The sequence below is a fragment of the Cornus florida genome, unplaced genomic scaffold, assembly GCF_030987335.1.
Source record: "Cornus florida cultivar Cherokee Brave unplaced genomic scaffold, ASM3098733v1 CherokeeBrave_3.0.0_Hap2_Chr11, whole genome shotgun sequence".
Classification (NCBI taxonomy): Eukaryota; Viridiplantae; Streptophyta; class Magnoliopsida; order Cornales; family Cornaceae; genus Cornus; species Cornus florida.
Genome location: NW_026775581.1, coordinates 119,400,452 through 119,426,410, shown reverse-complemented (window position 1 = coordinate 119,426,410; position 25,959 = coordinate 119,400,452). Strand labels below are relative to the sequence as shown.

At 33.8% G+C, this 25,959-nt stretch overlaps 2 protein-coding genes across 11 annotated transcripts in view; both read left to right on the top strand.

Moving 5' to 3' along the window:
* The first annotated feature begins 4,806 nt into the window (after nt 1-4,806).
* On the top strand, nt 4,807-17,778 carry LOC132283784 (TSL-kinase interacting protein 1). Of its 3 annotated transcripts, XM_059785806.1 has the most exons (9): nt 4,807-4,972; nt 12,168-12,250; nt 13,460-13,601; nt 13,948-14,171; nt 14,278-14,519; nt 14,593-14,740; nt 15,007-15,576; nt 17,158-17,277; nt 17,377-17,778. In XM_059785806.1, the coding sequence occupies exons 3-9, from the start codon at nt 13,475-13,477 to the stop codon at nt 17,470-17,472; spliced, it is 1,527 nt and encodes a 508-aa protein (XP_059641789.1). In that variant the 5' UTR covers nt 4,807-4,972; nt 12,168-12,250; nt 13,460-13,474; the 3' UTR covers nt 17,473-17,778. The 3 variants fall into 3 exon arrangements, with proteins under 3 accessions (XP_059641789.1, XP_059641790.1, XP_059641788.1); XM_059785807.1 differs by lacking the exon at nt 12,168-12,250 and having other exon boundaries at nt 14,593-14,659; XM_059785805.1 differs by lacking the exon at nt 12,168-12,250.
* A 584-nt stretch (nt 17,779-18,362) lies between these two features.
* The window catches only part of LOC132283782 (phospholipase SGR2), an 89,218-nt gene continuing 81,621 nt past the window's right edge, over nt 18,363-25,959 (top strand). For 3 of the 8 annotated variants that reach the window (XM_059785799.1, XM_059785798.1, XM_059785797.1), the window contains exons 1-4: nt 18,366-18,666; nt 19,347-19,402; nt 19,529-19,829; nt 25,815-25,915. In XM_059785799.1, coding sequence (XP_059641782.1) covers nt 19,400-19,402; nt 19,529-19,829; nt 25,815-25,915 — 405 coding nt within the window. In that variant the 5' untranslated portion in view covers nt 18,366-18,666; nt 19,347-19,399. Of the gene's footprint in view, nt 18,667-19,346; nt 19,403-19,528; nt 19,830-23,262; nt 23,346-25,814; nt 25,916-25,959 lie in introns of those variants that run through there. The other 5 variants (XM_059785802.1, XM_059785800.1, XM_059785803.1 and 2 more) reach the window with 4 other exon arrangements.

The window sequence follows — 25,959 nt, the reverse complement described above, 5'->3', positions numbered from 1 at the left end:
CTTTTCTTTCTCTCTCTTTTTATTTTTATTTTTTATATTTTTCTTTTATTTATTTATTTATTTCCTGAACGTCACTTTGTTGTATCTTTAATATATGTACAACAATGTATTCCATAAATAGTTTTAAAAAATGCAGGAACGGGAAAAAAAAACTCAACATGAATGACAATGCCAACCGGTCTGGCTTGGCTTGGCCTAGCAGTATAAGAGGGTTCAAACTTCAGTAGAGGCATGTGTGTATGAGTATCAATTATGAAAAAAATATATATAGCTCAAATTTAGAATCATGAGTAATTTAACCATGTAATTTAACAATAATGCTGATGCATGCATGATTTGAGGCTCTGTATGTATGAATTTCAAATACGAGGGTGGTTGCTCTAGCATCAGTGCATGGATTTCAAATAAGGTGGAAGGAATTATTTGAAATTAATGTCACAATAAGGCAATAAAAATATGTTTTTCTCATGTTTGATAAAAGATCGAGTTGTGTTTAATTTCAATTATTAATGATTTATTTAAGTTCAAATATCTTGCTATCAAATCCATTCATTTATCTAAATAGAGCAGTGCTCAATGATAAAGTATCACTCACTTAAAATCTTACACGTATAACTTTTCTTCTTAAACAAAATCTAAATTATGTTATTAAAAGCACTAAATTGGATACTTAACCAATTCATTCTGATTTAAGAGCTACTTTAAGTATTAAGAATTGATTTTTAATATAATTATTCATTATTGAGAAATGGGACAAGTGCAAAAAACACTCTTATATACTCCGCGTAACACTTTTACTCCTTATTTAAAAAAATGTGCAAAAATCAATCATAATTTTTTTACATTGTGCAAAAATACCCCTCAATAAGAAATCTGACATAAATTAGTGTTGTAATACTCGTTTTGCATTTTTACTCTTCCAAAAATGTCCAAGGTATATATGTGATATTAATCTCATAGTATATGAGTATTGTGTGCACATTACCTTATACGTATATATATTTTTGAAACTTTGTTCTCTGTATATGTATCTCAAAACTTTTTTTTTTTAAACTTTGAGAATTTGTAAAACAATAATTTGAATTTTTTGAGATTTCAGTTTAATGTTTTTTACTAAATTATTTTTTTTTTATTTTATTTTTTTCGTACCAACACTGTTAAACAAAAAAAAAAGGGAAAAAAATCCCAATACGAGGGTGCACTGGTTTTCGGAGTTTAGAGCAAATTTGTTTTATTTAATTTGCACTTTTCGTCCAATGGTGTCTTTTTCGGTCATTTTACAAAATTATTTATTTTTATATACGGAATACTTTATAAAATGATCTAGTAAGGGTAATTTAGTTAACATAGGGTTTAAATTTGTCCGATGGACTTATTTATACCAAATTGAAACTTTAAAGGTATTTTTTACACGTGAGGGGTGTGATATGTACATATTGTGAGGGGTGTGATATGTACATACTGTGAGTATACTTTATGAGTGTTTTCTATACTTGACCCATTGAGAAATACTTTTATAATAATATTATGTCATAATATGGTTCGAAAACGAAATTTCAAAAACTTACCTTTCGAATCATTGTCAACGCGACTATTCCCTTGAAACTATTTATCATCTGTTTAGAAGATTATAAATGGACACTCGATATAAATCATGTATATGACTTCACAGTGAGAATGAAAACATATTACAAAAAAGAAAAATGATACTTAATGTTGATGCCAAAAATCTACACACTCCGGAGTCTGTGACAATTCCTGCATGACAAGAGAAGTGATGACCGGCGTGGTGCCGGTCGGGTGCACTCCGACGGTCAAGTTAGTACTCGACGATTAAATATCCGATAAGGATTCAATATGAAATTTATGACGTACCTTTTTGGATTGACTGATCATTTCTTTTATAGAAGCATTAATGGTAGTAGTTTTTCAAGCGAGATTCTCCCTGATCCAAGATGATATCGTTCCCTTCTTATAGGAATGGTAATTCTGGTTACATATGGTATTATGATTCCATGGAGATTTTGGGTAAGATATATCCCTTACCCTTATCTTATTTCTCTTTTGACTTTGAGCTGCCTATTATTTTTATCCTTATCAGTTGCCCCCCATTCTCGTGCTTGCTTGTCAAGTATCGAGAATGTCAAAAGTGTTTTTTTGAGTGACGTCACTTTGGCATAAATCAATTTCTTTTTTAGGTTAACCTTTGTTGGGCGACCTTTTTTGGTTGATCTCTTAAGATTTGTTCGAACTTCGTGAGTTGAGGGAGTAGGCTTTCTTTAAGCTAAATGAGCTTACCTTTAAAAAAAAAAAAAAAGTATATTTACGAGCTGAGCTCGTCATTTAAAAAGGAAAATATATTTTACGAACTTCACTCAGCTCGCCCTTTAAAAAGGGAAGTATGTTTTACAAGTTGATTTCAACCCCTTTTAATACGGAGGACAACAATTACGAGCTTTACTCAGCTCGGGCCCTTATAGTACAGGGCACTTTTATATCAATCCCTTATAATACGGGATGGTAATTACGAGTTTCATTCAACTCGCCCTTTAAAAAGGAAAGTATATTTTACGAGCTTCACTCAGCTCGCCCTTTAAAAAGGGAAGTATATTTTACAAGTTGATTTCGACCCCTTTTAATACGGAAGACAACAATTACGAGCTTCATTCAATTCGAGCCCTTATAGTACGGGGCGCTTTTATATGAATCCCTTATAATACGGGGAATGGCAATTACGAGCTTCATGAACTTATCCTTTTAATATGGGAGGTTCATCCTCGTGAGTAACTGATTTTCCAGAGTTTCGTGAGCTCGTATCTTTAATAAGAGATGTTAACTTTCTGCCCCCATTCCCAAGCTTCCCTCTCGCGTACAAGGAACATTAATGTTCTCTTTCTATTTGCAAAGTTAGCAAAGCAAAAATAAAAGAACAGATGTCCAGTTTGAACAGATAATATATATACATATTTATATATATCATAATAGGTACAATTAAGATAAAAACTTATCATTGAGCATCATAGGACCAAAATCATCAATGGAGCTAACGATTGTTCTCTAGAATAAGAAAATTTTTTTTTTTTTTTAAACCCTGTGAACGGTACCCGCGGGTACTATTCATGTGAATAGTACTTACAAAATAATTTTTTTTTCTACACCTTGTGAACAGTACTCACAAAATAGTTTTTTTTTCTACACCCTGTGAACAGTACCCACATTTTTTTTTTTTTTTTTTTTTTGTGAACAATACCCTCAAAACGTAGTATTTTATCGGAGGGTCCCCAGGTGAACTACATCATTATGTAGGTGAACGATATTTTACAGACAACTGGAAACACATAAAAAATTGTTTCTCTTTAAATCATGTGAGGAAGTGTACACATATATTTTGATATACGCGTAATGCATGAAACTTACCCGGTTAACAGCGATGATGAAACAACTACTAGCGGTCGGGCGGGACAGCGATGATGAAACAACTACTAGCGGTCGGGCAGGACTTTCTAGCAATTTTACCGGATTGAGCAACTGTACCCTTACTTTTGGCCATGCAATCCATGAACTGTTATCTTTCTTTTAGAGAAAGCCAGACTGTAAAGGGACTGAATAGCAATTTTACCGGATTGAGCAACTGTACCCTTACTTTTGGCCATGCAATCCATGAATTGTTCTCTTTCTTTTAGAGAAAGCCAGATTGTAAAGGGACTGAATTGCTTTTAAGTTTTGTCGTAGATTTTCCTTGTACGAACCATAATTTGTTGGAACTAATATACGTTCCCACAGACGGCGCCAACTGTTGATGCAAAAAATCTACACTACTAGCGGTCGGGCGGGACTTTCTAGCAATTTTACCGGATTGAGCAACTGTACCCTTACTTTTGGCCATGCAATCCATGAACTGTTCTCTTTCTTTTAGAGAAAGCCAGATTGTAAAGGGACTGAATAGCAATTTTACCGGATTGAGCAACTGTACCCTTACTTTTGGCCATGCAATCCATGAACTGTTCTCTTTCTTTTAGAGAAAGCCAGATTGTAAAGGGACTGAATTGCTTTTAAGTTTTGTCGTAGATTTTCCCTGTACGAACCATAATTTGTTGGGACTAATATACATTCCCACAGACGGCGCCAACTGTTGATGCCAAAAATCTACACACTCTGGAGTCTGTGACAATTCCTGCACGACAAGAGAAGTGATGACCGGCGTGGTGCCGGTCGGGTGCACTCCGACGGTCAAGTTAGTACTCGACGATTAAATATCCGATAAGGACTCAATATGAAATTTATGACGTACCTTTTTAGGTTGACTGATCCTTTCTTTTATAGAAGCATTAATGGTAGTAGTTTTTCAAGCGAGATTCTCCCTGATCCAAGATGATATCGTTCCCTTCTTACAGCAATGGTAACTCTGGTTACATATGGTAGTATGATTCCATGGAGATTTTGGATAAGATATATCCCTTACCCTTATCTTATTTCTTTTTTGACTTTGAGCTGCCTATTATTTTTATCCTTATCACTTAAGCTTGTCATTTTAGTTGGACCGTTAGGGCATTTACGTATTATCGGCATGTTATAATAAAGTATTCTTCAATCCAACGGCTGAGATGTCTAGGACCCGCATTAAAAGAAATTATGAGAAAAAAGTGCCGCTGGTAGGGACTCTGATGCGAGGCAGACAACACCGTAAACCGGTTGCAACGGAATATTGTTGTAGTTAACCAGGTGGCAAATTGTAATTGGAAGTCGGTGATGCAGGGCAAAGAAAGCTAGTAGTCGAATTTTATTGAATTGAAAAAGAAAACCTAATCTATTCTTTCTTTTGCTTCAAATTAAGGCGGTTCCAATCTTCTGCAAATTATTCCCGCCACCCCTTTCGTGCTCAAATAATTCCCCCACCGCGTCTCTCTCTGTTTCCACTTCCCTTCCCGATATCACTGGGCTCCACAGCGTTGATACAGGCTTCTTCGAGATGGTACGAAATACATTCATCTGTTTATAACACACATATCTTTACCTGTATAATTTTTATACCGTTATAATTTATCTGCGTTGCTGAATACTTTTTCTCCAGCCCTTCAACTTTAGTTTGGTATCTGCTGAACGAAATCGACTCACAGTGTTATTTTTGATTTTGTCGATGAAAATGATTTGATTTTTCTTTTTTACTCGGGATTTGAATCTGAATTTTAGTTAATTGGATCCGAATATGTGGTTTGGATTATTGATGCATAGCTGCTTCTATGTTCTTGTATTACGAAATGCTGATCTAATAGATGAATATAATAAGGCTATGATTGTATATTTGAATTGGGTATAGACTGGTTATTACTGAAACTGGGTTTTTGCGCATATACAAAATGACCTGGAGTACGAAGATGTGTATGCTTTGATATACATATGTAAAAATATAATTGTCTAATTACAATTTTGATGGCAAAAATAGAAAAAAGAAATAGAAAAAATTACAATTACAATGGTATGGGGTTACCTTCTGGGAGTTGTGTATCGGGTTTCTTGAGGCTGTCCTGTAGCATGTTCGATGAGAAGACTAGACTATTTCTGAATTTACTTATTTTGTAGATGTGCCATCTCTTTACTGATAGTTGTATTGTACCAAAGTATTGGATTTTATATATTTGAATTGGGTATAGACTAGTTATTAACTTGTAACTGACACTAGGGTTTTGGTGCATATACAAAATGACCTGGAGTACCAACATATGTATGCTTTGATATACATATGTAAAAGTACAACTGTCTAATTACAATTATGATGGCCAAACAAAAAAATTACAATTACGATGGTATGGGGTTACTTTCTGGGAGTTGGGTATTTGGTTTCTTGAGGCTGTCCTTTTGTGTGTTCAATGAGAAGAATAGACGATTTCTGAGTTTACTTATTTTGTAGATGTGCTATCTCTTTACTGATAGTTGTATTGTACCAAAGTAGGTGCTTTTATTTTATCGTATTGTTCACATATGATATGTGATGGGACTTTAGCTTTTCTCTAGGTCCTGGTTTGTCCGCCACTTTATTTTGTGGTGGATGTAGAAATTAGTAAGAAAAGAAATGATGACTTTGAAGTTGGAACCTTGTAAAGACTGGTTCCATTCCAAATCCTTAGTTGTTACAAGGTTTTAATTTTCATTTATTTTTCCTATGTTTTCTTGGATTTGGAAGTTAATGATAGTAGGGACAGTTTTAATGGTTGGCTTATCTGACTTGAAATTTTTAATTGGGGAATTTAGTGCTAGAATTGTAATGACATTTGTTTTTGTCAGTTTGGTAATGGATGAGAGAATTATATATGTCTGAATCTTCTTCTTTTGGTCTTATAATTTTTCCCTTTTTTTGGGTGGCTATAGTTTTTGCATTGGAAACTTGGAAGCCTTTTGATTGTCTTCACCTTCTAAAGAGTAAAAAGTAATCATTAATTTAACAAGGAAACATGATCCTAACTTGGTAAGCTTTGGTTGAGACTGAGATGTCACTTTGAGCATTCTTAGTATTGTTCGACAATTGAGACTATATCTTAACCTTTTCAACAGCAAATTGAGCCATCTTGCTTGACATGATAAAATTGCAAGATGAGACTAAAGTCAGGCTTACGAGAGAGCCTGAGACAATTCAAACATTGTGCGTTAACATTTGGAAAGAGGCTAATTTTGAGTGTAATAAATTTTCACTACTATAATTGTATCCACGGTGCTCTAAATGAATTTCTTAGCATAATTTTTTTAAGGGGTAAAATCATAAAACTCCCCTCTACTATCAAATTGGTGCAAAAAAACCCCACTAAAATTAACTAACCCTCTGAACTAAAAAATGTTATCATGTTACTCTATTTTTGTGTGAAATGACAAAATTATCCTCATAATTTAATGTTAAATTAAAAACTAATAATCCTTATTGTAAAATTACAAAAATACCCCTGACTTTTCTTTAATTAAACGGTTGAAGCTCTGTTCTGGGTCTTCATCCTCCATTGGTTCGTTTATACTGGCGGCAGCCACCAAAACCCAAACCCAAAATCAATCAACAACCAGGCCGTGGCCATCACACATGGATTCTCGTTTCACAACTAGTTATGATCAATGAATCCGGTGCTGGCGGATCAGTGGAGATGGAGCTTTTGGAATCGGACAACCAATGAGATGACAGAGGAGGGGTGGAAATGCGAGGGACGGTGGGAAAGAGTTTGGCTTGGAAATTTAGCGTTGTCGGTGATTTTAATGAAAAACCCATTTGGGATTTCTTTAAATCTGATTTGTAAACAAAGAACCCATTCAAGCTCGGCTATGATCACCACTTATGAACAAGAAGGCCCATGAGTATTACAGTGCTGATTGGTCAGTTTAATTGGGATGAAAATATGATGAGTTAATTTTGAGTCAACACAATCCTTTTGGGGTTTAGTTAGCGGTCAATAAAACCAAGAGATTGGAGCACATGGTGCTGTTGTGAAAGGCCATTACAGGTGAAATATGGAAGTGTGTGTATATATATATATATATATGTATATGTATGTATGGGATTTCTCATAGTTGGACTTGATTTGCCCACAATTGAAGTCAAATTTGAGCATCTAAAAGTTGATGCAGAAGCTTATGTAGGAGGCAGAGCTTTATCCACTTTCAGTAACTTCATTGCTAATATACCGGAGGGTGTATATATATCTATATATGGATATATGTATATAAGTCTGTGCGTGAAATCAAAGTGCGAAGGAAACAATTTGGTGACAAATGACGCCGTGTCATGATTAATGAAAGGGTAAAATTGTCACTTAAAAAAATAATTTGTAAGTTTTAATTTAATATTAAATAATAAGGTCAAATTTGTCATTTCACAGTCCAATTAACGGGTCCGTCACGGTTTTGGGGGTAAAATGATGGGTTTTGTTAGTTGAGGGACCTATTTAATTTTCGTGGGGTTTTTTGCACCAATTTGATAGTAGAGGGGGGTTTTGTGATTTTACCCTTTTTTTTAATTTTTTCTTTTTTTGAATGGTAAAGCAAACACGCACACACTTTTTTGTCCACGCCCGGACTCGAACCCCTCCCCTCTTCTTTGAAGATGAGGAGGTTATACCATTAGGCCAAAGGCCCTTTGGTTACCCCTTTTTTTTAATTTGAAACTCTTAAAAGTAATTTTGTAGAAGCCTGTTAGGCTAGGGATGCTGAAGATAAGAGATATAAATTGAGATAATTGGCTTGCCTTTCAATTGTTTTTTATTGTGTTTACTGTGATGACAAGTAATTTTAAAATATTAAAATTAATAATATAAATGTGTATTTAAATCTAGGGTAATGATCACTTGCTTACCGGTGAGCAAAAATTCATCCGCACCATGCATAGTGACCATTTGATGTAAAAAAGGTAGTTACCAAAAAACATAACAATCACATCCAACAGTCATCCATGCATGGTGTGGACGTATTTCTTGCTCACCATTGAGCAAAAATCATTTTCATGAGTGAGTGTGAGTACCAACGTGGGGTAGGAATGGCTAGCAATGATAAGTGTGCTTTAATGCATGGTTTAACAGGCTATTATTGTTAGTTAAATAAAGTAATATAGAATGCTGTATTACCTGGACTCACTGTTGAGAAGAGATAATTTATAATGCTTTATAAATGGAATGGTGTACAGCTGTATTGTACAATCTGTAACTATTTTTTTAAGTAATATATATTGTCTTTATATACATATAGTGAGAGAATCTTGAGCCGTTTGTATTTTTCTCTCTTTATGCTTTGACTTTGCAAATAAGGTAAACAAATGTAGCGATAAATAATATTATTTTATAAATTGTATCACCTTTTTCTTTTCTATCTTTCCATTTATATATTTATTAATTTTTTATTTTAAAAACTAAGGTCTAATGCATAAAAAAAGGTACACTTTTTTCTTTTTTTACAAGTGTCTAAGTGTCTGTGTCCAACTTTTGGACACTTTTTAGCCGTATCCCCATGTCCCATAATTTGAAAGATGGATGAATTTGATTTCTAGATGCATAGTAATGACCCAAACGTTATATGATTGTATATATTCTTTACACATTAATTTCACATTAAGTACACATTAATTAGATGACCTTATATATTCTACATTCACCTATAAAATAGACCTAAGATTGGTAGATTGCTAATCTTTTGAGAGAATAAGAAAAAGAAAATTTATTTTACAAACTGTGGAGTGGAGCTTGTAGAGTGGTTGGTCGGTGACGAGTAAGGCTTGCTCGTGGAGTTATTCAGCACAAGGTAAAGGGATTTACTAAGTTTATATGAAATAGATGGCATCAAATTTAAAATAATTCTATTTTGGAGTAATCTGTTTTATTTTAATAGTTCATTTATTTTGTGTTATATATTCTTGAAAGTGATTTGGATTCGTGTGCTCATACATGTATAACTGGTTGAAAATAGAGCATTGTCCTGGACCTTAGTTGGGGTCAACGGTCCATCGGAGAATGACTTGGAATCCGCTAGTGTGTGCGGTATATATGTTGGGGATGTTCTTTGGATTGAGATTTGACTTTATTACGTGAATTTGGATTGTTTTTGGAATATTCGTATAATTACTATTGTTTTTTTTATTTTTTTTATTTTTATTTTTAATTTCGATGTTTTCATGTTTTGTTATTTGTGTGTATATGATTTAATATTGTTCTTGATATTCTATCTTGTTGTATATATGGATTTAGAGTATTTTTCCTATTGGGTGGTTGTGTTCACCTGAAGCAAATAGGAATGAACACAAGTCTTCTTACAATAGTAAGGAAGACTAGAAATACTCCAATCACTGTTGGATACTAGATTTCTAAAGGGAAATCTGGGAAAACCTGAAGAGAAGTTCAAAATCTGATAATATTATCAAACTTATATTGATTAATACTTGATTACAAGTGATAAAAGCTGTCCCTTTTATAATACTACTATTAATGAAACTTGACTTTTCCTATAATGACTTTTAGAATCCCCACACAACATTAATAACACTTTACCACTTTCCCAAGTAAATACTTAGTAATTCCAAAGCTTAATTACTTAGGGTGCGTTTAGTAACGTTTTTGTTTTCTGTTTTTACAGTTTTAAGATAGCAGAAACATGATTTTACTTTCTTAAATGAAAATAGAAAGCAGAAATAATGTTTATTAACACTTGTTGTTCCCACAAATTTAAAAACATAAAACAATAACAGTGTTTAATAATACAATATATTTGTTACAAAATGTACATAATATTCTTTACATTTTTTATTTTATTTTTCATTTTTTCATTTGTAATTTATTTTTTTCATGGCAAGAATTTTAGGAGTTGTGATTAGAGGGGAGGGTGAGGGTGAGGGGGAGGGTAAATGACTTGAACACGAACTCTCGAACACATGGAGCAACACAACCACTCAGGCATAATACTTGCTTCCATTAGTATCAAAAATCTATAAATCTAAAAAATCCAATTTAAAATTATACATCTTAAAAATACCCAATATATCATACGTACAAAATTAGATATACCAAGATAAAAAATTCCCGCCCCCGAAGGCGGGGCAGTGATGGTAGGAGCTCGGCTTGCCACACCAACGGCCCAGGTTCGACTCCTCCCACGCCTTCCTTGTCCTCCTACTTACCCGGTGTTATCCTTGGGGCGAGGCTCTTACACCCCCAGGTTTGTAGCCTAGGGTGGGTCCCGAAGGGGCCCTGCCTAGGTGAGTTCTTGGTGCCAACTAAAAAAAAAAAAAAAAAAAAAAAAAAGATAAAAAATTCCCACCAATTATGTATATAAATACGTATATATACATGATGTATCCATTTATTATGTGATATATAATATATTTAGCATATGATAATTTATTATGAATAAAAAATATTAAATAATATATCTTATATGTAATAAAATATATATTGTGTTATAATATTGTAAATTCATTATAATTTAATATTTACATATAATATAATATAGATATGATATATAATAACAAAAATATCTACTGCTTAATAATTTAATAACATTATATTCTATATCAAAAATTATTTTGTGACAAAAAATTATTTATATTATTATTTAATATATTATACATTAAAATATATTTTTATCAAATAAAAAATAATTTACAATATTTAATATATTCTATATTAAAAATATATATTTTAACTAACATTTAATATGCAACTTAGTATTTGACACAAATAATATTGAATTTTATTTGAAATGAATAGTGCCGGTGTAGTAACATTAGTGAAAATGTTTCTGCGCTACAGTGCCGAAAACATAAGAAACATCATTTTTATGTTTCTTCACAAAAATTGAAAACGTTTTATGCTATAGAAAAACAAAAATATTTTATTGAATGCAGTTTTTGTTTTCGTTTTGCCTTTTTAGAGGTTGACAACAGAAAACAAGAAACGTTTCTTGTTACTAAACGCAGCCTTAGTACCCAAACAAGAATCCATCCCAATTAAGTCATGAATCTGGAAATCATGATTTTTTGACTCCTTGAACAAAGAAGCTTTATTACTAACCAAGTTATTCCAAGAAACTTGAATTTGATGTAATGTCTACCACACCACATACCATTGGAAGTTCGATGGTCTTATCTTTACAATTTCCACCTATTTGTCTGTTGACAAACATAAGTTCTGAAATTTCTACTTGGGAATCATCTTGAGACATTTCCTTCTATTTCTTTAATGGTTCCTACTTTCTCACCTCAAATTCACGATATGTAGACTGAATAATGACAGCTGCCTCAGTTTCTTACAAGTTCTTGACTGCTTCTTCAGACTTTTCCTCTTCTGCCTTATTTTTTCTTCACATTCCTCTTCATTGTTGTCAAATTCTGAAGTGAGGAAGTTGAATGTACTCCCAAGATCCCATCTTCTTTGTCTACACATTGGTTGAGCTGACTCATTTAGTTGGCGTGGGAGAAAATCCATTATTAAAAGTTTTTACCTCTTATATATTTTGAATTGTTTTGCTTTTACATTAATTTAACTAAATATATGCAAATTGAAAAGATATCTATACATTGATTTAGTTTACTCATTGAAGTGAGCTGCTGAAAATTCCCTCATTTTCATGTTGACTACTTGAGTTGCTTATATTAAAATTTTAGTCATTTTGTAATGAACATATGTATCTCCGATGCTCCTTAATTTACTCAGGCTTGTGCCTTATATTGCGGCTTGTGGTTAGAATCTAGGAGGCCTTGGCGCCTCAGTGCATGTTGATCCTATCATGACTACTCGTAAGCTCTCTCTATCTATATATATTATTGTTGGAATCTAACATGTAGTGGACCATATTGCAATTATATTTTTCTGATAAGCAATTATTTTTAGTTTAATGTTTATATTACTTACAAGTAACAAGTTGAACATGACTCAATTTCATGTTTTTGGATTTAATCTATTGGCAGTGATGTACAGTTTAATATTTAACTAGAAAAGGAATTGATTATGGAATATAGTGACATAACTGTGTCAAGATTGATGACTACTTCACCTTCCCCTATCAGCCCAACTCAAATACAAAAGATGCTTTCTCTCCCTCTCTCTGTCTTTCTCTGCATGTTTCCAGTAAAATTGTAATGGTTTGTTGCATCATCTAAGCAGAATTTGCGATAAGAATCTGAGTCTCATTCTGAAGTGTATATGCCCGAGAATCTGATTTTGCTACTGTAGTTGAAAGATTGACTGCAACAACTAAAAGGAAGGGAGAGAAATTCGTTCGAGAAAGGGCACTTAAAATGAACTAAATTCATGAATTGTGATCTATAAACCAAACAAAAATATAGCAATATATTTATCAAAGTAACTATGGGAGCTTAGTTATTTTCTTTGAATGGGTGGGGAAGTTAGCCATTTTCTCTCACAAATACACATGTAAACACATTTTATCCTGGTGATTCATAACATTGTAGTATAGTAGTATGCTATTATGCTTATGCCTTTGTTGATCATCTATTTACATTTTTAATTAGACCTTATGTGTATTTGTTGTACTGCTCAACAATATATATATATATATATATATATATATATATATATATATATATAAATTTAATAACTTTCTTCAAAATATAGATTTAATAATAGTCTTCAAAAATTTAAAGTCTACTTGTAGCATGTTATTGCGCCTCTCCTGAAATCCAGATAAGAGATGCCAATACCTGACTCATTCTATTGCCTGCAGAGACCATGCCTTAAATTGAGACCCCAACCAAGCAAACAATTAAATATTTTTTTTGTTGGTCTCTTCTGCTTGTTATTTCTCATATCTTTACAGTGATATTGACCCTAAGATCATGCTTACACACAGCACAAAAGCAAAAATAATCATATCGTCATGTAGTGAACTAGATGATTCTTGATCCCAAAAATGATGAAAGCTTGGGTTGTCTTGTGTTTTTGACGGAGAAAAATGGAAATAACATGATAACTGGTTTAATTTGCAGAAAAGCTGAGCTGCTATGAAAACTACAAGACAGAAAAAAGGGAAAACAGTGGAGGCTTCTAAAACGCACATTGCAACTACAGGTTTCTCAGGAGTCCAGAAATCTAGGAAGCGAAATAGTGGGGGGCATCAGAAAACAACAGGTTTTGTAGTATTGATTAAAGTTTTATAGTTGCATATATTCAGCATTGGTAACATACACCAAATTGTAACTTTTAGGATCTTCCCCTTCTATATGATTATATATGTGCCATTTACAAAGTTTCATCATTGATTGATGTAGCAATGTAGCATGTCAGTCCAACTGTTTGGATGTGTCCTGTTCTTCTGTCTGGTTCAGAGAGAGAGAGAGAGACCTTGAAACCGTTCGGTTTGGTCCGGTCCAGTTTACCGGTTCTAATAGTTTTTTTGTGCACCCCTATGAATTCCCTTTTATTTTATTTGTTAACTTGTTTGTTCTACTTGTCGTTGTGAACCTTCTATTTCTAGGGGAGTGTGAATATGTTTTGACTGGAGAAGATCCAGGTAATTTACCTTTTAGTTCTGCTCAAGTGTTGGGTGGTAAGCAGCTTCCAAACAGAGTTACATCTATTGGAGAAACAACTAAAACTGTACCTGCATTGGAGCTTAAGGCTGGACAACTACATCCTTCTCTAAAGATTAAGCTGCAGCTTTTCCCGATAGATGAATGCACTCGTTTAGGATTGGAGAAGGTGAGGTTATGAACTGAAATAATTGAGCAAAGCAGAATTCTACTTTAGTAGGCTTTGTAACTATCAGTTAACAAAAATAATGTTTTTTTTTTTTCCTTTCTTATAGGATGGTCATAATCCATTTTTGGAACTCACTTTGAGTGCTCGGAAGAAGATATCCTCTGTGCTGAAGCACCTCAATAACAAATGGGGCAGTTCAAGCGTAGCTCAAGGGGACCCTGTGCTTTTCCCATACAATGTACAGTTGGAGAATTTAGCTAGTTGCAGAAGATGGAGTTTGAATGACTGTGGCATTAGTGCGGGAGATGTCCATGAAGCTATAGAAAGTCCCGTTATTTTTCGCTTAAGGTTTGTGAGTTGATCCTTTGTCGTGGGCATTTAGTAGTTTTAGACTAACTTCTGACTTGATCTCGGTTTAAAGGTATGGCTGGTTCTCTAATGTTGAGCTCGAAACCTTCGTGGTGCCTTCTTCATCTATGCCTTTGGAGGTTTGTTTAGAATCTAAAGGAATCAATAGAAGTTGCAGTACAATTTTGGAGATTATGCATGACAGAAAGAATAAACTTGAGGTAACAAGTGAAGAGGTTAAACCAATATGTATAAGCAAAGCAGCAGATGCAGTTCACTATATTTATGGTGCACATGACTTCTTTTGTAGATCTAGATTCAGCATTTATAGGTTCAAGTAAAGATATTGACCGATGAAGTATTAGAATGGAGTGGATAATATTTGACTGCTTATATTTTTATCCATTCTATTTATACTGTGAAAAAGTTTTAGAAAAGTTCTTCAATTACATGTTTTTCTTGAATGTGTTAATTTTGTTCTTACTAGGATGATGAAGTTAAGATTGAGGATAGTCTTGCACAATCAACAGTTCCATGGGATGACAGTCTGACTAACTTGAGCATTGGAGGCCTGCTGTCTGAAGCATCTTTGCAGGGAAAAATCAATAATTGTGATCCAGAGTCAAATGGGTGCAAATCAGACTTGCATCCAACTAAGGATAAGGGCCCTGTACAATCACTACTGCCATGGGATGATAGCCTAACTACCTTAAGCATTGGAGGTCTGCTGTCTGAAGCATCATTGCAGGGCAAGATCAATACTGGGGATCCAAAATCAGATGGGAGCAGATCAGGGTTTCAGCCAACTGTATCGATCTCCGATTCTTTTGATGCTTTTATTGCTGGCCAAATAAATTCACATCCTCAAGTTTTAAAGCCATCATCACATGAATTACACTCATCTATCTTGGACGCCGAAGAGACATGTCATGCATTTTTTTTCCGGAACTTCTCTTCGTCAGCCAAAGATGTTGTGGGTTTCGGTGGAAGTGCTAATTCAAGGGGCAGCAACCATGATGGTAGTCCAAAGCCATTCAAATTTCCCAATTTTGCTGAGGTTTGACCCATCTCTCTTTTTGTACTCAGGTCTTGTTACTGCTATTTGCTAATAGTTCTAGTTCTTAGATCATTTTTGGAAAACTGTCAATTTTCAATGTCATTTAGCTTGCAACAGTATCCATCCTTCAACCATTGCCGTTGAACAAAATTATAAGCAATAGACATGTCAGTTAACCATTGCCATTGAACAAAATTGTAAGCAATAAACATGTCAGTTTGTCCATTTTAGTTTCAAACATCAGACTGAAAGGTACACTACACTTTTATAGACACTCTAAATCCCGACATAAATTGCCATACTGTGCAAATAAAAGTTCAAATTTTGTTTCTGGCGCTGATGATTTCTGTTCTGCTTATATTTTGGCTGAAATCTGTAAGTTCTGTTACCAACTGTAAATTTTTGGTTTAAAATAATTACATACTCTATGCATGCTGGTCGATTGATTCAATATTATATTGAATACTAGTCTTGTGAAGAGTTCTTTTTTTATAATAACAATGCTGTATTTGATTGGTTTTGGAACAAAATTGCCCTATATGTTATTATATGGACTTGGGTGGATATTGTTGGTTTTAAGTAGTTTCTGTTTGTTTTGGGATTTTGTTAAGCCTGTAAATTGGCTTATGGGTACAAAACAGGATTAGTCCACCTTGAAATGAATGAATTTTGGGTGTAATTTTTGAGCTCCCTCTCTCTCTCTCTCTTCTTCAGTTCTACCCTCTCTTATCTTTTCTCATATGTTCCAACTCTCATCTCCTTTCTCCTCTCTTTTGGAACTCTTTCTACTCTTTTGCTTTCCATATTTTCTCCAATTCATCTATTGTACTTGTTCTGTCACTTCTCTTCTTTTTCCTCCTACTTTTCTAGTTTTATCTCATCTCCCCTCAGTTTCTTGAAAACTCCTCTTTTTGTGTTCTCCCTCCCGTTCCTTCTACTTCTCTTTCCTCTCTTTTTGCTTTGTTTCCTCATTGGTAATTACATTTTCTTATTTTGAAGACTCACACAAGGTGTGCTGGTATCAGAGCAGGTCCTTCTCTGGGTTTATGAGTCTACAACTATTTGAAGAAATCAGTTCAAGCTTTTCCTGGGATCCATTAGACAGAGGAATTTAAACAGAGTTTTATAAAAGATCGAATCATTCCGGATATCATAACCCTAAGTGATTCCTAAATATTCTGAATAGTAGGAACAATTACCTGAGCTTTTCCTGAATTCAGAGTCTTTTAGGTAATTATTGAAAGTTGAAACAATGGAATAGAGATACTAGAAGCAAAATTTCAAAATTTCAATTTTTTTTCTGACTCTCCATATGTTTGATTTAGTTTAGGAAAGTTCTGTATTACCTTTAAAGATTTGTGCAGAATTAACACTACCTCTTGCATTGACTTTGACCATTGTTTTTGCCTTATGTGAGTATATTTCGTGTAAATTAAGACGAGCAGCTCATTGTTAAGGTAATACGGTGGGCTGATTTTGAGATAATATCTGCCCTTACAAAAAGATATTTCTGGTCTGTGGTTGTGGTTTGCATGAGTACTACCTCCCTGTATGTATTTTACCTTGCTTTGTATTTTGTAGCTCAAGAACCAAACCGGGCTAGTGCAAGATTCTCCCTTTCAGGAATCCAATACAGATTTGACACCTCGTTCACGAGTATATAATGACGAAAGCAGCCTTGGGCTAACTGGAATCAAATGGGTACTTAAAATTTTATTAGTATATGTTTGGGGTTCTTTGTTGGGTTCTTTTGATGCTAACAGATATTCTAATTCTGTGTTTTTTAATGGCTGAATACAGAACGACTCTTTGGGACCATTCGATCTTGGCCCATCCACCTCACCTCAGATCACCAGTGAAGATAGTTTCAGTAGCATCGGTGGATTTGTTAGATAGCAGCAGTTTCTGTGCACTTCAATGCTCTGCCTGTTTAAGACACATTTTCCTACATTTTACCAATGAGCAAATCTAGAAATTGTGGAGCAAATGAGTGAATAAAGCTGAATCTAATGCACCTCAAGTGCAATTGATATCATTTGTGGAGGGGTCACTTTGTGCAGCATTTTGATCTGCCTGGTCTGTTAGTTAAAAAAAACAAGTTATTTTTTATTTTTTATTTTTACATTTGGAAGACTTTGTTGAGTTGAGTCTAGAGATTGCTTATTGCATTATTATTGCAACCTGATTGCATTTCTTTCGTTCCATTTGTGTAAGCTTCCAGTTGTTTATTTTTGGTAAAATTACAATGTTCAGTTGTTAATACCTAGTTCAGATATTTTGGCGGTAAGAACGTTAGGTTGGAAATATGGTTGCAAGAACGTTAGGTGGGTGGCTTGTGACTAACAAAGTTGGAAAAATACTCTATGTAAAGAAACATTATTTATATCATTCTGGTGGATTCTTAGAATATGCTGGAATCATCTCATTCTTTTATCTTATTTGGGTTTTGTTTTTTAAACATTAGTTAACAAATCCATAAACTAAAATCTCATTAAAAAGGAGAGAAAAAATTATGAAAACAACAATAAGAGACATAATATAATTGAATGTGTGTTTTCTTTATTCGTATATCAAAAACTTTAATAATTAAAATGATATGAATTTCATTCTGTGCGCATTGATTAGAGGATATTAATTTATATATACTCTTTTAAAAAGATAAGAAGATTTGTAGTATTAAATAAATAAATTATACCGATCTCTATGTTTTGTATTTTTTTAAAGTAATAATAAATAATTTTGTTAGAAAATTTATTCATACTGTATACTTTTTTTCCTTCAAAATAGAAAGTTGGGAGATCAAGTACTTAAATCTCAGAAATGTTTTGCAATCAACTTTTTTATTTTTTATTATGCAAGTTCAACGCAAGGTATTTTAGGTGATTGCTTTATTTTTATTATTTTTATTTTCTATTATGTTGCCATCCTTCGTGAAGGAGCCAACCGCCAAGGCACAGAGAGGAGGAGAAAGAAAACCAACCACAAGAGAGGAGAAAAGAGAGGAGAGAGAAGACCCGCCGCCGACCACTGTCGCCGGCGGTCCTTCCTAACCACATCATCGTCGCTGCTGCCGCCGAACTCAAATACACCGTAATCGTCTCTTATTCCTCTATGCTAATTTTCGTTCAACTACTAAATCCTAATGCATACGATAGAATTCAGGAATTAGGGTTTTGGGTTAAATTCATATTTGGGGTCGAGTCGTTTTTTCTTTTTTTCTCAAATTTATAATTCTTGGTTATGGGTTTATATATTCTGTTGGTTTGGTTTCATCTTAACTACAAATTGTTCGAAAACTCTGAGGCATCTGCGGTAAATTATTATTATTATTTTTAGTCCTTTAAATGTTCGCACAAAAAAAAAAAGAAAAAAAAAGAAAAAAATTTGCTGTGACTGTTAAACTAGCAATTTCGCAAAATTTTACTACTAAATTTGAATCCTAACAGAGAGATCGAAGCCTTTATTTATTTATTTCCCTACGGGCATCAATCTGTCTTGGATTTAGTAGACGTCTTTTAATCTCTCTTTATATAGTATATGTTTTAGTTCTTTATTATTATTATTTTATTCTGTTTTGCTTAAGAATCCCAAAAAGAGCCAGTATTTTCTTCTTTCTACGTTTCTTTTTCTTTTTTGTGTTAAGTTTTGAAGTTTGTATTAGACTATTTGAAAGTAGCTACAGCAATTACCCAAATATGTTAATCTTTAAAATCCCATCAGAAATTTGTGTATTTGTGTCAAAGAATTGGTTATTATTTCTCTCTTTTCAGATTTACACATCTGACCAAATCCAGCACCTATTCGAGGACAACAATGGGATATCATGGTAGATTATTGTATATCTGGGTCTCTAATTCAAACATATTCTGAGCACTGGAGTAGGATGTGTTATATCCTTTAGGATACAGTTTCCCATTGTGACATTTCTTATTAATCGGATCCTTATTTTCAGCCTGCCAAACTTGAACTTTCTACAAAACCTACACTGATGGTGGCTTCCGAGGTGAAACCGGTGGTTATGGACTCAGACGCAGGTGGAAGTAGTAGAAAATGTGAAGGGGAAGCTTCCACTTCTGTTGGGATTGTAGAAACTTATCCTGATATGTTGAAGAATACTCCGTCGAACATAAGGAGATTGGTGGTTGAGATCGAACAGTGTGAGGGTCGGCAGAAGTATCTTGTGCAGACCAGAAGTCCATCGGATGGGGGTGATGTTCGTTGGTATTTCTGCAAGGTTCCTTTGGCAGAAAATGGTGAGTTTGTAAACAATTTTATAGTCTCTATTTGGGTTGGTATTTCTATCTCTCTTATATTCTCTTTCTTTTTAGGGTTCCTTGAATTCATTTTCCTCCTTATAGCTGGAAAAAGTCGAAGGAAAAAAAAATGGTTTGCGTGTTGATGCTAGTGAAACTATTGAACTTAATTAATGAGGCAGTTAATGTTTTAGCATTGGAATATCAATGTTTAGTAACAAAAGGGGCTATTGGTAAAAAATCTGCTTGCCAAGAGTGAAATGGGTTCAAATTAGTATTATTTTTTTTTTCCCGAATAAGTGCAGGTTCAAATTAGGACAACCACTTTGTTCAAGTAATGCCTGAGGTCAGTTTTGTAACTATCTCTCCTAACACCGCACAATTGGTGGAACTGGCACTTAATGATAACCTTTTATAAGACACGATTGGACTTCTTTTGACAAACCAAATATATAAAATATATTTTACTTCCATTTGAGGGGGAGGAGCCATAACCTATATCTTAACATGTCAAAGCATGTATGGTTCTAATTTAGACCTAAAAGGTGATGGATAGGTCTTATGGGTATCGAATTCTAATTTTTGAATCTCAATATTGATTTAAATTATGAGTCTCAGTGACAATCCTATCAAAGATATAGATGCACTCAAGCACATAATGCAATTAAAGTAAAGAGACCAAATTTGTATTAAAGTTTGGTACTCTTTTTATTTTTATTTTTATTTTTTATTAGTTGGTACTCACACACCCATGCCTCCACTGAGGTTTGAATCCTTGACCTTTCTTTGAGAAGCAGGGGCTTGGTACCGCTGGGCCACTGGCCCATTGATAAGTTTGGTACTCTTTAACTATGTCATTTTTAAAAAGTTCTATAAAATCTATATAATTCACATGACAAAGTCTTTGATGCCAACACTTGAACCACTTTGTATATTATTACATATTAATAGGGATTCCAAATGTATTCCATAACAATTTTCAATGGTTTTCTTTTCTTTGTACTGCAATACCCTTATCTGTCACTAGACATCGTCTTGTGTGAAATAGACTTTTTGTTGTTTATCACATGATTGACTTATGCTTAACAAATTAACTTTTAATTCATTTATGTAAATAAACATCATTTAATTCCATGATTCCATACAATGCGTGCTTGTTTATCATTGCCAAATTTGATTGTACCACCACTATAGTCTGTCAAATTACTAAAATAAAGTTTTATACACAGTACATCAACTATCAAAACACCAATACCTAGTGTTGTGTAATCACTAAACAATTTTCATCTTTTTTCCTAATCAGGTTTTATTCCGTGATCTTTTATTTGCTTTGTTTTCACTTGTTTTTCTTTTTCTTTCTTGTAAATTTTTGCTTTATTATAAAGACTTTTTGAATTTTTTTTTATTTTCAATATTTTGAATATTTCTAAGAGAGATTTTGATGTTTTTATTTTTCTTAGTTTTCTTTCTTTTTGAGCAATTATATTTTATATGTCTTTTTCTTAATAATTAGGACACGTGACGCATGCTGATGCGGATCTTTTTTCACTTTCACCAAATTAGTAGGTGTTTCACCAACCAATTTTCCTTTTATACAATTTTCAGAATTTTCCTTTAAACCTAGTTGATTTTCAATCTTAGTTGTTCCCATCATGTTATTTGTCATCTTTATTTCAATTTTTGTCCTATCAGTCTGTCTTTAGTAAATCACTAAGTTCCTTTAAATGTGTCACTTATTTTTCTAAAATTCTTTTTTTTTTTTTTTTTTTCTAATAAGTAAAATTTTTATAAAAAACGCTCAAAAGGGGAGCGAATCCCAAGAAAACACAAAGGCCAAAAAAACGCCTCAAGTCTTCAAAGAGGCCAAAAAAGAAACAATCTCCTCAAAAGATCTATAATCTCTCCCTGAAACCCAACAAAAAAGGGTGGAAATAATGGAGAACTTAAGCATAGAGACAGACTTCTCCTTTCTATCGAAATATCTCCGATTTCTCTCCAGCCAAATGCACCACCAAATACAAAAAGGAGTAGCCCTCCAAGAATCCCGAATGAGAGCCCCCACTGAGAAGCCTCTCCAAGCCTCGATCAACCCTCTAGTGGAACAAGGCATAACCCAGGGAACCCCAAACAAACCAAGCATCAAAACCCAGCAGTCTCTGGCCATACTGCAATGCAAAAGAAGATGATCAACTGTCTCCTCCTCACTCAAGCATATGTAACAACGTTTAACTACCACTTGATTCCTCCTTCTCAAATTATCCTTAGTTAAAATCCTTCCCAAAACAGAAGTCCAAGCAAAGAAGGCCACTTTGAGGGGGGGCCTTAGAACGCCAAATAGGCTTCCAAGGGAAAGGGCCCCCAGCATCAATCGTAAGACACCTGAAAAAAGACCTAACCTCGAACCGACCCTGAGAGTTAGGAACCCAAAGCCAACCATCCGAGTCACCATCTGTGATCACCTGGCTATACAAAACCTCCAACAAACGAGAAACGTCTTCAATCTCCCAATCCTGAAAGTGCCTCCTAAACTGAACATCCCAAGTCAGTCTCCCATTATCAAGATGATAACAGTCTCCCACTTCTTTTTCTAAAATTCTTATTTTACTAATTAAGACTCTCTTTCCCTATCAAAAAAAAGTTGTCGAGTTTCAATTTTCTTAACAGTTCAACTTTTTTCTTTTTGTAGTCCAATAAAGTCATTGTGAAGTTTAGAGAAAAAAAAGTCTTTTAAGTTACAATCTCCACAATAAAAGTTGAAGTCTTTGATTTGTTTAGATTTAAAGTCAGGTGGAACTTATTATTTCACCTCCAGAAGCATCAAAAGTAAGTAAATAATTTTTCAAAATGCTTTTCTTAACATCACTATCAGAACTACTAGTTTTATAATTAACATGCATCAAATTATCAAAGAAGGCGTAATCATCAATCAACTGGATTTATTTTATGACTCCATAATTTGAATAAAGTACTATTTATTAGGGATCAATACTCCCTATGTTTAGTAACAGGCTTTGATACTAATTGAAGGTAGATTGGTACCCTAGGCTCTAACACGTCAGATTACATACTGTTCTAATTTAGACCTAGAGCCTTATAAGCACCCAGTTTATAATGGCATTGAATTGGTTACTAAATTCCAAACTTGATGGGATACATACATTGGTTTGGCTTTCGTATTGATTGACTCGAATTCAATTTAGTTGTTGTTTATGTTGTTTTTTTTTTTTGTTTGTTTGTTTGTTTGTTTTTCATTTTTTACATTTAGTTATAAAAGTTTGCTTGAGCCAAAAATAGTATAACTGTGTTATCTTTTATAAATTGGAATATTGATGGGGATGTAGTTATTATGTTCATGTTTTTCAAAATTTGATTCTTAGGACTTGAGGCAATTTGAACTCTATTCATATCCAGACCTAATTGGTATTGTTTACAGTTGCATAAAAGACATCAAGTGATGAAGTAAGCATGGAAAATCTCATGCGTCTAGGAGGGAATTGAGAACCGTACAATATTCAGGTAGCTTGTTGTCGTGTCCTAAATTTGAACTTAATATATCTTATCCATACTCAAATATGGGCTTGAAACTAAACCACAATCCATATGTAATACTCATAAGAACATTTAAGAAATAAACCAGACGACTGGATTCTTACTTCTTCGATATACATTTGTATGTTTGAAAATTATAAAATATATGGATTTAAATTGTGTTATAAGATTTTAGTTGCAATAATCAAGAACATTATCAACATGTTATTTGAGATAGTTGCCAATCATATGGCTCACCAACTTCAATTGCCTCTAGGGGTGGGGAACGAGGTTTGGGCGGGTTCAGTTCTCCAGGTCGTGGTAAGAAAAGGAAGTTCGAATCTCAGACTGAGTTGCTTATCCTTCAATGTGAATGACTTGACTTCCCCTACCTATGTCTTTTAGTCCCACTTGGTTGTGGATGGAAAGCATGCCCCCTGCGCGCCCCCAACCATATATATATGTATTAGATAATACATATATATATATATTTTCCTGAATAGATAATATATTTTTATATACACATACACATATAACATGTTCATATATTCATGATGAATTCAACTAAAATCTGAAATCGATAGATTTTATAATTTTCAGACACAAAATCTTATATTGAAGTAAGAACATCGTATATTTCCTTGCTTCCTTTCTTTGACCCTCTCTTCCCAAGTGTCCCTTCTCTGTCTATCTTTTTCTGCACCAAGTTTCCTTCTCATTGTCAATAACGAATCATATGCGAATGGATATAACATGAGAATAATTTTCCGAAATGTGGCCTGAAGGTGGAACTAATAGGGAGTAACAGTTGGTATAGGATAAGCCATATTCTCCTATTTCATATTTAAGTTTAATGTTTAGATTAAAAGATCTCAAATAATATATATATATATATATATATATATATTTAATTATCTCACACACATATATATGTATATATTTATGCTTGTTACACTTGTGGAGTTACAAAAAACCATTAATTAGATTTTAGCAAGACTAGCATTAAATTAGACTCTGGCATTTTTTGGGTGGTGTTCGTGAGTGGTTATAGAATATCCGAGTCTAAGGGCATAACTGAAGAGAAGTTTGGCTTGGAGGTATTGCAGATGGAGTAGACTGGTCATGTACAGAGGTGAAAGGGATTTGAGGGAGTTACCAGTCTGGGGTCCATGAGAGGGTTCACAAACAAGGGTAGGAATTTTAGTAAAAATCAGGAATATACAATTTCTATTCATAATAAATTGACGGAGAAGGGCACTTCTTGGCTGATTATATCTGGTTGTTTACTCAGACAGAAGGTGCATCCAATTCCTTGATTCCCTGTATTTTCCACTGTAAATGCTGAAGCAATTGATATACACTGAGATTGACCTCTCTTAGCTACTGTAGTATATGCTATGCTCAGGTTTCACCGACTTTGCTCCAGGTTCACAGAAGAGAAATCTTGAAATCAAACCAACGATGAACCTTAGGACGGTAGAGAAAGGAACCTCTAGCTAACCGGCTCAAGTACTAAACCATCATTAAAGATGCATGAGTAACTTTTCATGACATTGACCACAAAGCTGGTGAGGAGAGGATTTATATCAGTGAGGGCAGGATCTAATTTTTTATTAATATTGTCTCCTTTTGATAGTAGTTATTCTCGGTTAGAATCAAGCGAAATCTATGAAAAATTTAAATCAGAAACCAGGGTACTAACTGCGTCTCAAGTGGCAATATGTGTGGCCTGTGTGTTGGCATGTTGCAGTATCATTTATAAATTTTGAGTGAGTTTATGTATGTATTGATAAGTAATACAAATGCACACTCGTTCCAATCAGGATTTCCAATCAGTACTTGAACCCTGCAGCTTCTTCATCCGTATATGTATGTATTCGTAAATAATACAAATGCACACTCGTGTTCCAATCAGGATTTCCGATCAGGACTTGGCAGCTCCCTGTCTGGGTTTACAGGAGATGCAACTTAAGCGAAGAGGTTTTGTGTGTTGGAGATATGTAATTCAGCTATATAATTTAAGCAAATGCATTTTGTGATGTGATATCAAATCAAATTATCCTTTCTTATTTTAAACGCTTAATGCTTTTAGAGGCTAAATTTTTCAATATCCAATGTACGGTTGCTCAGCTACATTGGCCGGTAAAAATGATGTCCAAGGTATAGTAGAGGCATAAAGAGAAAAATAATTATTCAAACCAAGTAGAAGTTACATTAAGAATTTGATAGTCTTAATAGTTGAAAATTTTACGAGAGGAGCACAATGCAAAAATTCTCAAATTTAGTATTGCATTCCTTCAGATCATTTGTGCTAATTTGTTGATAAATAATCTTATTACTGGATTGCTACAGGCCTAATGCTTCTAGTTTTCTGGAAGTTTTTTAATTCATGGGCATTGGATATTATATGCCTGTGTTACCCCTTGATGACATATTATTGCCTTTGTGTTTCTACAGAGCTAGCTGCCTCAGTTCCTCGCATGGAAGTAGTAGGAAAGAGTGATTATTTTCGATTTGGTATGAGGGATTCGCTTGCGATAGAGGCATCATTCTTGCAGGTCCTCTCATCTGACTTGACAAATGTTGGTTAAATTTTTGTATT

What these genes read in the sequence shown, in the direction of transcription:
- LOC132283784 (XM_059785805.1), top strand. Translation starts at nt 13,475, where the DNA reads ATGAAAACTACAAGACAGAAAAAAGGGAAAACAGTGGAGGCTTCTAAA. An exon ending in CTCGTTTAGGATTGGAGAAG is followed by an intron (nt 14,172 to 14,277) that starts GTGAGGTTATGA and finishes CCTTTCTTATAG; the next exon opens with GATGGTCATAATCCATTTTT. An exon ending in GGCTAACTGGAATCAAATGG is followed by an intron (nt 17,278 to 17,376) that starts GTACTTAAAATT and finishes GGCTGAATACAG; the next exon opens with AACGACTCTTTGGGACCATT.